This window comes from Monodon monoceros, unplaced genomic scaffold, assembly GCF_005190385.1.
Source record: "Monodon monoceros isolate NGI ecotype Baffin Bay Population unplaced genomic scaffold, NGI_Narwhal_1 Super_Scaffold_4, whole genome shotgun sequence".
Classification (NCBI taxonomy): Eukaryota; Metazoa; Chordata; class Mammalia; order Artiodactyla; family Monodontidae; genus Monodon; species Monodon monoceros.
In genome coordinates this window covers 24991082-25005543 of record NW_021703781.1, presented here as the reverse complement: position 1 = coordinate 25005543, position 14462 = coordinate 24991082, and the positions used below count along the sequence as shown (strand labels likewise).

The 14462-nt window shown below is 37.4% G+C and overlaps 1 protein-coding gene across 2 annotated transcripts in view; it reads right to left on the bottom strand.

Annotated features, from left to right (window-relative positions):
• Window positions 1-274: 274 nt before the first annotated feature.
• The window catches only part of SAMD8 (sterile alpha motif domain containing 8), a 42408-nt gene continuing 28220 nt past the window's right edge, over window positions 275-14462 (bottom strand). Inside the window, exons 3-6 of one of the 2 annotated variants that reach the window (XM_029201112.1) lie at window positions 9895-9990; window positions 5938-6055; window positions 1030-1180; window positions 275-857 (exon numbers count right to left, since the gene is read on the bottom strand). In XM_029201112.1, the coding sequence (XP_029056945.1) occupies window positions 553-857; window positions 1030-1180; window positions 5938-6055; window positions 9895-9990 (670 nt within the window). In that variant the 3' untranslated portion in view covers window positions 275-552. Of the gene's footprint in view, window positions 1181-5937; window positions 6056-9894; window positions 9991-14462 lie in introns of both variants that reach the window. The other variant, XM_029201114.1, reaches the window with a different exon arrangement.

The window sequence follows — 14462 nt, the reverse complement described above, 5'->3', positions numbered from 1 at the left end:
TATATTCAGTATACTTTTCTTAAGGATGGTTCAGAAGGCAAAAATTAATTTGTTAGTAAAAAGGATCACTTTCCAGAGTTGCGTTTTTTAGAAAGACACAGAGATTAGTTCAAAGAACAAGTACTGCTCACTTGGTAGGGGTTTTTCGTTTGAAGAAAATAAGGAGCTTAAAAAATTATTATTATTTCTTGACTAGAGTCCTACTGGAAATTTTTTAAAAAATCTTTCAACCAGCAAATTGCTTAAGTTGATTTGCTTAAGCTCAACAGGTAAAGGTAAGAGACTGACTTCAATCATAACATTAAGTCTGCCTAAAGAGAAGGGGCAGAAGACATCTACTTAAGCTTTCTGTTCAAACAGATACCTAAGGACTCTTAATTATTCTTTCCTGCTTGCTATAATCACAGCCTTGCTCAGGACAGGGAACTTTACTTTGTCAACACACAGGCCAAAAAGCAAGACATCCAGGAACAACCTAGGGGGAGAAAGCAAAGTTACTCACTTTCAACAACGACTGTATATTTAATCATGAACACATTACAAAGACAGTCTTCAGCCAATTAGTCTTTTCATTATTGCTGGTTTTGAAAATGGCCAACAATATTCATTTGGGACTGTACCATTAACATTGCATTCAAAAAAAGAAAACATGGGAAACCAAATTCTTGCTCTCCTACTCTGCTGATATGCTCTGGTATTGGCTAGAGTATGGTAGTACAAAAAGAGTCTCGTTGTGATATAAAAGGCAATAAACACATCAATGGAATAATGTTCATGGGCAGCCAAAATGAAGAAGATTCCAAAGAGGTTGAGAACCCAGGATAAAGTGTGCAAGAAATTCCAGCTTCTTGGTGTATCTGGGAAAAGGACAGAAAGATCATTTTAAAACCACACTTCTTCCAGTGTTTCTCAGTCATATGCTCCTTCCATCAGCCTGTTTCTCCCATTCTTCACAGAATTTGATGCCCTTCCCACAGCCTCCTCTGCAGCTAGTCAGTTGATATGCACAGAAGCACTAAAGATACTTACATTCAGTGACAAAGAAATTCAGCATAGTTAGGACGACTGTGTGGCCACTGAACATGTAATCTCCACAAGTGTGAACGCCAGTTAGGGTCATACCAAAGCCACTCCAAATGGCAAAGGCCCGGTGTAATTTCTCCCATACACTGCCATATACCTATAAAGAAAGCTAAGAATTAGTGCTTCAAATGCTTAGGGCAGCAGAGGCTCCTACCACTCCCATTGAAATTCAAAGGCTGAATGACTTAGAAATAAGATCTAAGCAAAAGCAACCAGACTCCCAGTCTAATTAATTCCAGACACCAAGAATGGGTGGTCAAAGCTTGGCTGTACTCAGAACTATTTTGGTAATTTAATGAAATCAATGCAATTCAAACTTCTCTACTTGGAGTTCCTTTATAATGAAAAGGTTACTACAACACAAAACTATTTCCAAGTTTTATACCCTATAATACAGTAGTATTTGCTTGGCTGTTCTTGTCAATAAGAAACAGGCTATGACAGCGACAATGGCTACCATTCAATATCCACTCTCCCTTCTTCACTGGTAATAGAATCTAAAATTTATTTGAAGAGGCAATGAACTGAACTAAAACATTGCATTTCCCACCCTCCCTTGCAGCTAGGTGTCACTACGTGACTAAGTTCTGTACAATAAGATGTAAGTGGAAGTGTAAAAGATTTCTGGGAATGCTACTTATAAACGAAAGAGACAACAGCTTGGAGGAAGTCTTTTCTACCTTTCCTTCTTCTAGCCTACAACTCAGACATGATAGCTAAAGCTCTAGCAGTCATCTTGGACCACAAAGTGGCTTTGAGGATGCAAGCCAAGTGTTAGGACAGGAGAGCAGAAAGACAGAAGAATCATGGATTTTTGATGACTCCATAAATTTATCACACTTGACCTGGATGGAGTACCTACTTTCAGACTTATGAGAGAGAATAAATCATTGCTTGTTTATTAAACTATAGCCACCGCGAAGTTCCTGTTATTAGTAGCCAAACCTAATCCCAACTCCCACGCATAAACTTAAAAAAGCAATCCATTTTGAGGAAGAGTTTGAGCAATGGTCACTTTTTTTAAAAAGGCATTTAACACATAATAATATAAAAAACTGCTGCAATTTTATGTGCATTTACTACGTGCAGCATGCTGCTATATGCTTTTATGTCATTGCATTTAATTTCCACAAAAATCCTATGAACTGATTCAACTGTGCAGATGAGGAAACTGGCTTTAGAGGTCACACAGCTAGTAAGTAACGTAATAAGGATGTGAACACAGGGCATCCAATTCCAAAGCCCTATGTCTTAAAGAACAAAAGAAACAATCTTATTAGAATCACTATTTCATTAGAAATCTCACCTGATTATACACTACCCAGGTTTTCCCTTTCTGCCTCAGTTGATGGTAGGGAGAGAAATTCATTATTAGAGAAAAGGAAAGGGAAGGTACTAAAATATACATGGTTTGGTTCTTTCCATGACCTCTAATGAGAATACGGTTAGAGATGTTACACTCGTGAAAGTAAAAAATCAGGCAGAGAAGAACAGAGATTGCTAGGAAAATGTCTCAGCCAAGGACAGGAAACAAATGATGCCATGCAAAAGAAAGCAATAATTACACAACACTGTAAATCAACTATACTCCAGTAAAAATTAAAAAAAATATACTGTTTCACAAAAAAAAGGAAAGCAATTATTGCCCAATTACTCAAGTCTCCCCATCCTTTCCAAGCTTAAAATGTCCCAAATATCCTTTCAGAAAAATAAAAATTGAAACACAGCACAACAGAATGAATTTAGACACTTTGATGAGAAATTTGCTCTAAGTGTTTCCTTTCTTAAAGTGGTTCCATTGTCTAATTTCAAAAACAGGCATGTTCTTGGTTCTGTCTCCAAACCTACTACTTCTGGGAGTGAGATTTCAAGCAATTACTTTATTACAATGAAAATGCCCTACGGAGTTCACTGTAAGGGATTTGATTGCTAGTTAATATCACCTTAACTATCTAATTTTAATGACTGCTGCAAATACAGGTCAGTAAGTAGGTTATATTATAATTCAAAGCAATTAACAGTATTTAGGGCAGATTTGAATAAATATGTCCACATAAAACTAACTGATAATAAAAAACAGTCATTAGAGGCAGAAAAAGGGCTGTCCATACTATAGTGGGATGGTATCTTATTTATTTATTTATTTTTTATAAATTTATTTTATTTATTATTTTTGGCGTGATGGGTCTTCGTTGCTGCACATGGGCTTCCTCTAGTTGCAGGGAGTGGGAGCTACTCTTCATTGCGGTGCGCGGACTTCTCATCGCAGTGGCTTCTCTTGTTGCAGAGCACGGGCTTTAGGTGTGCAGGCTCAGTAGTTGCAGCACACGGGCTCAGTAGTTGTGGCGCACGGACTTAGTTGCTCTGCAGCATGTGGGATCTTCCCAGATCAGGGCTCGAACCCGTGTCCCTTGCATTGGCAGGCGGGTTCTTAACCACTGCACCACCAGGGAAGTCCCTAATTTATTTTTGTAGCACATGTTGCAGCCCTACGCACATATATTTTCCTCTTTAGTGGCTGATCCACAATCAAATCCCTCAGCTACAGGAAATTCTCTTTTCATTATAATAAGCTTACGTATTTCTTCTTAAATCTCTTCTAATCAATTAGCATACTACAATAATTGGGGGTAACTGTTCTATCCCTCCTTCACACCATGCACAGAAATTCAATAGATTTGCTAACTAAAGAATGTCACTTGCCACCTGGTTCTACAAGAATTAAGTCATTAGCCACTGCAGTCGCTGACCTTCAACACACCCTGAAAAGACTTCAGGACACAGTCAGGAATAAGGCACTCTATGCTCTGTGAAAACTGACAGAAAAGGCCTTCAGGATAGTTAGATTTTTTCAGGAGAAAATTTTATGAACCCAATTTCTTGCATCTTCCCATACTTAGAAAAGCACTAAAATCATTAACTAAGACATTTGCTCCTCACGACTAGCAGCAACCTTCTACCAAGATGTGTGGCTTGATTACACGTACACCTTCCCCAAGATCACATATATGCTAACCTTCCCCCTTACGTCTTCAGCGTAGTTCCTCAGAGCTAACTGAGAAGCTGTCTCCTGGGCTATAGTCCTCAGTAAGTCTTGAAATAAACTCACAGCTCTCACGTTGTGCATTTTTATTTCAGTCGACAGATTAAAGACTTAAATTTAAAATATAAGACCATAAAAGTCTCAGATATCATCTTTCATTAATCAGAATGGCAGTGACTCCAAAAATTGTGCTGGCATGGTGATGGGAAAACTGACATGCACACAGTGGTGACAGTAGTGAAAAACTAGTCTTTCCTAGTGAAAATGTGAGCAATATGTATCACAATTTTCAGTGTGTATGTTCTTTAATTTCCTAACTCCACTTCCAGGAATTTATCTTAAGACAATTAAACAAGTGAAAAACCATAAATGTGCAAGGATGTTTATGACAGCATTGTTTATAAATAGTAAGATTTGAAAATAACTTAAATGTACATCATTTGGAGACTGGTAAATTGTACAATGGAATACTCTGCAGCTATTAAAAAGGATGAGGTATAGCTATACGTATCTCTTCAGAAGAAAGTAAACAACATACTATTAAATGAAATATAAGCTAAAGTATAATGTTTGCAATATAATCCTATTTTCTGTTTAAAAAGTATCTATCTATATAAACTTGTATGAATATGTAAGCATGGTTAAAAATAGTCCATGTGGTATATACACAACTATTAACAGTATTATTTATGGGGTGGGGTGAAAGAAGTGGGAATTTTGTGAGATTTTACTTTTTAATTTATGTATTTCTATAAAATTTGAATTTTTACAGTAAGTTTATATAACTGTAACTAGAAAGAAGTACTTTCCCTTTTTGGAAAAGAAAAAAAGAAGAAACAAAAACAGCTTTTATCTTAAAAATAAAACATTTCCTTTACACTAAATCCTAAATGTCATTAACCCTTCCTCCTTTCTTACTAGTCAGTCTCCTTATACCTGGAGAAAGTCTGGTCACTCTGCAGCTCAGGACTGTATTTTTAGTTCCTGATCTCCTTTGGCTGCTTAATCTTCCCTTGCAGGTATTTCAGCTACTTATATTGCAGTAGAAAAACAGACACTTAATTTTGTTTTACACTTTACAAACAACATTAAAATAACAAAGGTGTTAATACATCATTTGAATATTTGGGAACACATAACTAAAGCATGGAGGCTTAGAAAAGTAGGCTAATAAATTCTCTTGTCCAAATTTAATGAGTCACAACAGCCAATTTTATATATAAACCACAGGTGATCTTCAGGGTTTTTAAACATTTTATTTTTTACAGTAATTCACTACCCTGTTTTTTTTTGTTCCCATCTGCATAATCTATCATCTCTCAATTTAACCAGAAGAGAAGGTATGTCTACAGTATACCAAAACAAGCAACAAAGTATAAAACAAAAACAAAAGTTAGCCATTATTTAAATATATCTCAGAAAGAGTAAAGTTTAGAGTAGTGGGTACTACATTTTAAATGGAATATGGTCCAACTGCAACACTTTTTAAAGAGTGAAGGGGCCAGAGTTACGACATATGAGGAACTAAAGATGGTGAGGATGGTGAGAAAGGGAAAATGATAATAGAAAGTTACTTTTTTTCTATAGCTCTACAGCATTGAACTAGTTAGTATCAATGGATAGAAGTAACAGGAAGGTAGATTCTGGCTTAAGATTTTTACCAAATTATTTCTAGAGGTTCATTAAAGATACTGAAAATGCTGAAAAGCACATTTTAATGTTAAAAGCAAAGCCTTAGCCTTAGTTCGTATATGGTGCCATCAACACACCAAGAATAAGAGGAAAGAATGATAAAGAAGACAGTAGGCTACCTTTCCAGTGCACTGTAGGTGCTGTCCTGGCACGGAGAGGGAGGTCACAAACATGGTAAAGCAGCGAAGCAAGAATACAGTGCCCATCAGACTACAAAGCCTTCGCAGAAGTATTGACCTGTGAACAGTGACCAAAAAGGGAGAAAGATCAGAAGAAAACAAACCAAAATACCTCAGGCATCTAGTGTTTACTTAAAGGGAGAACAAGCAGGAAAACCATTAGATTCTTTGAAGAGGACAGAAATCTTAGAGACCATCTAAAGCACTGTCCAACAGGATGGTGGAAATGGACTATAACTGCACTGTCCAATAAGCTATATACATGTGGCTCTTGAGCATTTGAAATGTACAAGTGAGGAACTGAATTTTAATTTTATTTCATTTTCACTAAATTAAATTTAGCCACATGAGGCTAGCACCTGCCATGCTGGACAGTGCAGACCTAAGAGCATCATTTCACTTTTAAGAAAATATGGCTAAGAGAAAGTAAGAGTTATGCAAGAGAGAAGTAAGATAGTACCTAGACTGACTCTTAGCTTAGTGTTAGTTTTATTACTCATATATTGTCATAACTTATTTAATGAGAAGTAAAGTTAAATATGTGATTCTAGGGAATTTTTTTGCTCATTAATGACACTGTAAATTGGTTGACAGTAATTATATAATAAACATTCTTTAATATCTCTTAAATTTAAGCTATAAAATACTAAGTTTTTTTTTAATACTAAGTTTTACATTAAGTATATCTCTAACAATTTTTTTTTAATGTCTTAAACCAAAACAGACTATATGATTCTTAAGTACAGAGACTTTACTTAAACATTTTTGAAATGCTCCTCGCACCCTCAAAAAAAAGTACTCAACACAAGGTTAGGTAAGTTTCAAACTTCAGTGTGTACACCTGGGATGGAGCTCAGGAATCTGCATTTTATTATTTTTAAATTTTTTTCACTTCAAATATACTTCTGTTTTATTTTCTTTCTCCTCTCCTCAAGGAACTCTAATTATCTATATGGTAAACCTTCAGGCTATCCCCTCAGTGTCCCCAAACATTTCACCTATTTTCTATCTTTAAAAAATATTTTTCTTCAAATTATCTTCTGATTCATTAATTCTCTCTTCTGCTGGATTCAACCTGATGTCATACTCATTACTGAATTCTCAATTTCAGGGATTTTAAAAAATGTGTTTACTTCTAGAGTTTCCATTTCATTCTCTGTTAAAATTATCTTGAACACAGTCAGCAGAGTTACTTTAAAATCTGTATCTGGTACCTCCATTTTCTGGATCCACAGTGGGTCTATTCCATTATTTACTGTTTCTCTTAAATTTTGATCATATTCTCTTACATACTTATGTACCCCTTTATTAGTTATTTACTTGAGTGCCAGATATTGTATATAAAAAATTTTAGAATTAAATTTAGGCCTATATTATCTTCCCAAAGAGAGATTTGATATCTCTTTTGGCAAGTGGTTATGGGCTTTAACAATCTGGGGTCACCTTAATGCAATTTTAGAAACTGAAATTATTTCAAGCTAGGTTTCAGTCCCTGCAGGGTTTCTTTCATTTCTGGTTCACTACCAGTTCTAGAGTGTAGCAGTGGTAATGTAAAAAAAGAAGAAAAGAAGGTAAGAAAGAGAAAAAGTAACACTGAATGGAAAGGGTCCCAAACTCAAAGCAGGAGGATTCTACCACTTCTCACCTTTCTTAATAGCCCTGCTCTCCAATATTTTGGGAAAACACAGGAGCCTAAATTAAATATACTTTCATCCAGAGAAGAATTAAATTCGTTTCTTCTGAGACCCAGTTAGCACTACTGACTTGAGAACACTCTAGCCCATTCCAAAATCCACAGCTTAATCTGGGAGTCTTGGTATCAGCCGTTCAACTTTGTTACATACCTAAGGCTTAGTCTCCTTATCTTAGCTCTGGCATTACAACCAGTGGAATGCTTTTTCAGAGATGCTTACTCATTCCTGATTGTACACCACAGATTATTTTTTCTGTGCTTTCTTTTTCATGTGTTTGTGTGTTTGGGGCTCTTGGAGATTTTCCTTTCTTCCTGCAAGTTCAGTGATGCAATCCTTTCTTAACACAGGATTTATGGTGAATCTTCTTACCATATGGTGGAAAGTCCAGAGCAAAAGTCTCTGCCTTCTTTTTTCCACGCCATCATTTTGTGAGCTTTTTGAGGAAGACAACATGGAATCTGAATTTTAACAAGAGCCCAGGTGATTCTAGAAAGTGCTACAAAGACCACACTTTGAGAAACACTTTGACTAATTCAACATCAAAACTTGCATTTAGCTGGTCACTGCTACACTTTGCTAAACCTACCAAGGTTTCCTATATAAGGTAAACTCTTTCTTGTTCTGAAGAGTGGATAAATTCAAATCTACAGGGTCTTGTGAGGCAAAGTTAAACCAGAAAGCAGCAGTGATACATGTGGGGTTTTTTTGGTTTTTTTGCAGTATGCGGGCCTCTCACTGTTGCGGCCTCTCCCGTTGTGGAGCACAGGCTCCGGACGCGCAGGCTCAGCGGCCACGGCTCACGGGCCCAGCCGCTCTGCAGCACGTGGGATCTTCCTGGACCAGGGCACGAACCCGTGTCCCCTGCATTGGCAGGTGGACTCTCAACCACTGCGCCACCAGGGAAGCCCAGATACATGTGTTTTTAAACCACCTCTGGTTTTAAGCAATCCAGTTATAAATATTGTTGCAAAGTGAGAGAGAATGAAGTACAATATGGCCTAAAAGTGTGACACGAATAGCAATCATCAACGCTTCTTTTCACCTTCAAAGCACTGAAATAACTGCTGCTTAGGACCTAAAGCTCATAACTGTAGTTTACCTCAACCATTCCCTGGTGAGGAGAAAGAATAAAAAATTCACGAAAGTGTCCCTATTCCTCTTCAGTGTCCAAAGACAATGGATAGCAGACCCACAACTTTATCAGATCTTTTTTTTCTTCACTATGCCTTTTTTTTTTTTAGTTGAAGAATGGTTGATTTACAATATTGTGTTAGTTTCAGGTGTACAGCAAAGTGATACAGTTATATACATATTTATATATATACACACATATATATTTCAGATTCTTTTCCAATATAGGTTATTATAAAATACTGAATATAGCTCCCTTCTATACAGTAAATCCTTGTTGTTTGTCTATTTTATATACAGTAGTATGTCTCTGTTAATCTCATACTCCTAATTTATCCCTCCCCCCTCTACTTCCCCTTTGGTAACCGTAAGTTTGTTTTCTATGTCTGTGAGTCTGCTTTTCTTTTGTAAATAAATTCATTTGTATTACTCTTTAGATTCCACACTATGCTTATTTTTTTACTTAAATAATTTCCCCTCATTAAAGTAAGAAAGTAGCCTCCTCTTATGCTTCTCTCCTTTTTTTTAATGCAAAAAACTTCTTCCCTTTATATCTCTTGTGAAAGCACAAAAGAAGCACCTTCCCTATTCAGCAATTTCCTATACCATCTGAAGTAAACTACACTTGCTAGATGTGCACGGTGTGCAAAATGACCTCTTTTTTAATGCGCCTCCTCCAAGCAGAGAATAATTTCTTCCACCCAAACAACTGACCAAAGACTGTCCCTTGGAGGAGTTTCTAGCCTTCTATAGAAAGTGACATTTCCGATTTGTTTCCAAAGAAAGGCAAGGCTAGACTTAGATTGTCGTGCTTGGCCCATGGCTGAATATCGCCATCTCTAATCCTTCCCTTCAAAATACCTTCAGAATATTACTAAATATGTAGGTACTAACCTCAGGCTGACTCTTTTGTTGACCAAACCCAAACATTTTCCTATGTCAGTAATTATAATGTCACAATGACTAGAGAAGGAAAGTAACAAGGAAACAGCAAAGGAAGAAACAAGGTTTGATGACCTTTGCATAAAACAGTCAAAACACTTTCAGTCTTTTAATGGAATAAGACAGGTACCTGTGCTTGTGAAGAAGAAGAACCAGGAGCCAAATATAGCACAGAATCATGCCACATACTTCTGTCATGGCAAAGGCCCATGGAATTCTAGGAACGCTGGAACAGAAAAAAATTTAAATTTTGGACTGACAAGAAGTATATGTATGTAAATGGCGCCACCCTGTCCATAAGATACTCTGCTAATAATGACCTTAAAATTGTTTTCTTTGACTCTTTTTTAAAAATAATTAATTAATTAATTTTTGGCTGTGTTGGGTCTTCGTTGCTGCATGCAGGCAGGCTTTCTCTAGTTGCAGCGAGTGGGGGCAAATCTTTGTTATGGTGCGCGGGCTTCTCATTGCGGTGGCTTCTCTTGTTGCGGAGCACCGGCTCTAGGCACGCAGGCTTCAGTTGTTGTAGCACGCAGGCTCAGTAGTTGTGGCTCACGGGCTCTAGAGCGCAGGCTCAGTAGTTGTGGAGCACAGACTTAGTTGCTCCACGGCATGTGGGATCTTCCTGGACCAGGGATCGAACCCATGTTCCCTGCACTTTCAGGCAGATTCTTAACCACTGCGCCACCAGGAAAGTCCCTGTTTTCTTTAACTTCTACCTCTTTTAGAAGATGATATCCGGAGAACCTGGGGAAAAAAACTGTTTCATAAAGTACCTCATTTACCAGGACCTCTTTGTTGTTTGTGATTCCCAGTCATGGTTCTCTGTAAAGAAATAACTTTTTTCTCCTTTCCCATAACATGGCAGACCTGTATACAGGACTGCCCCAAAAGACAGGGGGGAAAAGGCTCACTTCTTAAATGGTGTGCTCATTTCAGGATCCAGTCAGGGCTTGAACTCAACTACTCTTTTTTTTAGTATATTTTGTTTTCAAGCAAGTAAACAGAGTTTTTATTTTGTTTTACTCCTTTCTTTCTCTCTCTGCCCTTTGTTTTTTTGTTTTTTTTTCTTCTGTATGCGGGCCTCTCACTGTTGTGGCCTCTCCCGTTGCGGAGCACAGGCTCCAGACGCACAGGCTCAGCGGCCATGGCTCACAGGCCCAGCCGCTCCGCGGCATGTGGGATCTTCCCAGACCGGGGCACGAACCCATGTCCCCTGCATCGGCAGGCAGACTCTCAACCACTGCACCACCAAGGAAGCCCCCTCCTTTGTTTTATATTTGTTTACTTCTATCTTTTCCATTGTTGTCTTTCCTCACCAAATCTACAGCTCCTGTGATTACCCACTAGTAAAAGACATGTCACATTCCCAATTAAAAAGAAAGAAAGAAGGGGGCAGGGAGAAGAAGAAGATGAAGAAAAAGAAGGAAGAAGAAGGAAGGAAAAGGAGAAAAGGAGGAGGAGGAAGAAAAGAAGGAGGAGAGTGGTGGAAGGGAGGAGATGGAAATGAATTAGTCCAAATAGGTCATCTCTGGGTGGTAAGATTATTGATAGTTTTATTTTTATTCTTTGTAAATTTACACTAAAAATTTTTATACAATGGCATGTTAATTTTATAACTAAGGAAATAAAGGTATTTTTAAGAAGAAGTCTGAAAGGTGTTAACAGTCTACTCCAAACCTTATTCAGAGTAACTGAAGAGAGTCAATCGTCTTCATTCAGGGACTCATCTTTTACCTATCACCTCAGAAAATAAAGACTCCTCTTGTGAATTTTTAATCTATTGCTGCCTTATTTATCTGGCATTATGGGGGAAAGGGTTATTTCACATAATAGAAATTTTCAGATAAAAGATCCCTTTCAATGACTTCTAAAATTTTAAACTTTTTAAATGAACATTAAAAAAACCTATATATGTATGTGTACGTGTGCATATGTATACATGTGTATATACATATGTATATATTTTAAATAGTTTTACAGTGTTTATGGTAAAAGTAAGTTTTCTGCCCCACCCCCAGCCTAAACCTAATTCTTGCTCTCCAGAGGCAGTCACTTTCATTCTTCTGTTTTATTTGACGTTATATCTTCTAGTCACACACACAAAAACACATACACACACATACACACACTCTCTCTTTCTCTCCCATGCTCTCAATATTATTTCATAATTTTGTTTAAAATAATTTTTGGCTTTTACTTGATGGAAATGTTTAAGTATAGTTCATAGCTAAGACAATGAAACGTAAAGATTAAATCCCTTTCTCGTACAACTTCTTACAATTCTCCAGAGCTAATAAAAAAAGTTTGTTCTGTTTCTTGTGTGCCTATCACCAATTCATCTTCAGACTATTCGATCAATTTCAATGTTTCCTTTGGAGAAATCTCTCCTAGAGCTCCTTCTTTAGAAAGCCTGCATTTTCTAGTCCCTCTTGCATGGCTATTTCTTGGAATAAAACTTAACCCTCATCTTGGGAATTTCTCTTTTCTATATTGGATCCTCTGTTTCCTGAATCCCATGTCCTCCTCTTTCTCAGTTTACTCCTTAGTTTTGATGTAGTGTATCCTTGAATTATTTTCTCAGAGGAGGGATGGAGGATAAACTCGTTTTTTTATGTCAGATTTACTGAGGTTTAATTTACAAACAGAAAAATTCACCATTTTTAGCTGTACAGTTCAAAGAGTTTTGACAAACACATTCAGTCACGTAATCACCACCGCAATAAAGACAACATTTTCATCACTCCAAAAAGTTCCCTTGTGTCCCTTTGTAGTCAGTTCCCTTCCTCACTTCCAGCTGTGGGGCTACCACTGATCTGATTTCTGATTCCTATAGGTTTGCCTTTTCTAGAATGGCATATAAATGCAATCACACAGTATTTGTCCAAATACCTTTTGTATCTGGCTATTTTCACTCAGCATAATATGTTTCAGATGCATCCAAGTTATTGCATGTACAATTAATTCTTTATCTATTCTTTGTCTACAATTTCCGTATCCATTCACAGGTTGATGCGTATTCTGGGCTATTTCCAGGTTTGGGTGATTATGAATAAAGACCACATACAGGTCTTTGCATGGACGTATGTTTTCATTTTTCTTGGGTAAATACCTAGGAATGAAACTGTTGAGTCCTATGTTAAGTTTATGTTTAACTTAAGAAACTATCAAACTGTTTTCAAAGCAGTTGTACCATTTTGCATTTCTACCAGCAAAGTATGAGAGCATCAGTTGCTCTGAATCCTCGTCAGGCCTTGTCATTAGCAATTTTTTTCATTTTAGCAATTCTAGTAGCTGTGGGGTTGGAGAGTAAATTTTTTTGAGACTTGCAAATTTTAAAATACCCTTGGGTCTAGCCTTATGTCTATTTGGTAGTTTGCCTAGGCAGAACATTTTAGGTTAGACATTATTTTGTCTCAGAATGTTAGAGGCATTTATTCCATTGTCATCTCACTTCCACGGTTGCTAAGAAGTGTGATGCTGTTTGGATTTCCAATCTTTGTGTGTGTTATTTGTTTTGTCTCTTAAGAAGCTTTTAGGATCTTCTGTCTATACCTAGTGTTCTGAAATTTTTCATTTCTTGTACTGGGTGCTCTTTCAATCTAGGAATTCACATTCTTTGACTCTGAGAAATTTCCTTTTATTATAGCTTAGATAATATCTTCCTCTTCGTTTTCTCTATGTTCTTCCTAAAACCCCTATTTTTTCCACTGCTGGGCCAATTGGATTCATCTTACTTTTTCTCCTCTACTTCTTATCTCTGCTCTACATGCTGGGCAATTTCATCAAATCCATGTTCCAATTATCCTGCTGGATTTTTTTTTTTTTAATTTATTTTTGGCCGTGTTGGGTCTTCGTTTCTGTGCGAGGGCTTTCTCTAGTTGCGGTGAGTGGGGGCCACTCCTCATCGCGGTGCGTGGGCCTCTCACTATCGCGGCCTCTCTTGTTGCGAGGCACAGGTTCCAGATGCGCAAGCTCAGTAACTGTGGCTCACAGGCCCAGTTGCTCCGCGGCATGTGGGATCTTCCCAGACCAGGGCTCGAACCCGTGTCCCCTGCATTGGCAGGCAGACTCTCAACCACTGCGCCTCCAGGGAAGCCCATCCTGCTGGATTTTAAATTTCTACTTTCATTTCTTATTTTTCAAAAGTTTTCTCTGAATTTTCCTTTTTCATAGTCTACTGTTACTGTCTCATAGAATGCAATATCTCTTATCTGTGAGTATATGAATGGTTTTTTTTTTTTGAAGTGTTCTTCTGCTCCCTATTTTGTGTTTCCCAGTTTGCTTTTTTTCTATTTGCATTGATCTGTTTTCCTCAAATGTCTGGTGATTCTTGACTGACCGTTCATATTTGACAGGGAAGTACTAAAAAAAAAATAATAATGTGATGCTCTGTGTGCATGGACTGAGGTTGTGAAGTATGGGTTTCACTGGGATAGAACAGAGGTCTAGTTGATGAGATAGGGATATCTCTCCTACCACAGTATCTATAGTCCTTTTCTCTTGTGCAAGTTTTCCAAGGAGAGGAATCTGTTCTCCTGCTTGGAAGACTGGGGCTGGGTATGACTGGGGCTGGGAAGTTAAGTCTGGTTACTTAAGGAAGGGAGCTGGAAGTCTCTGTGATCTAGATTTACAGTTAACCAATTTAATTACATTAAATCAGTTAATTTACAGTTAATCACAGAAAATACAATGAAA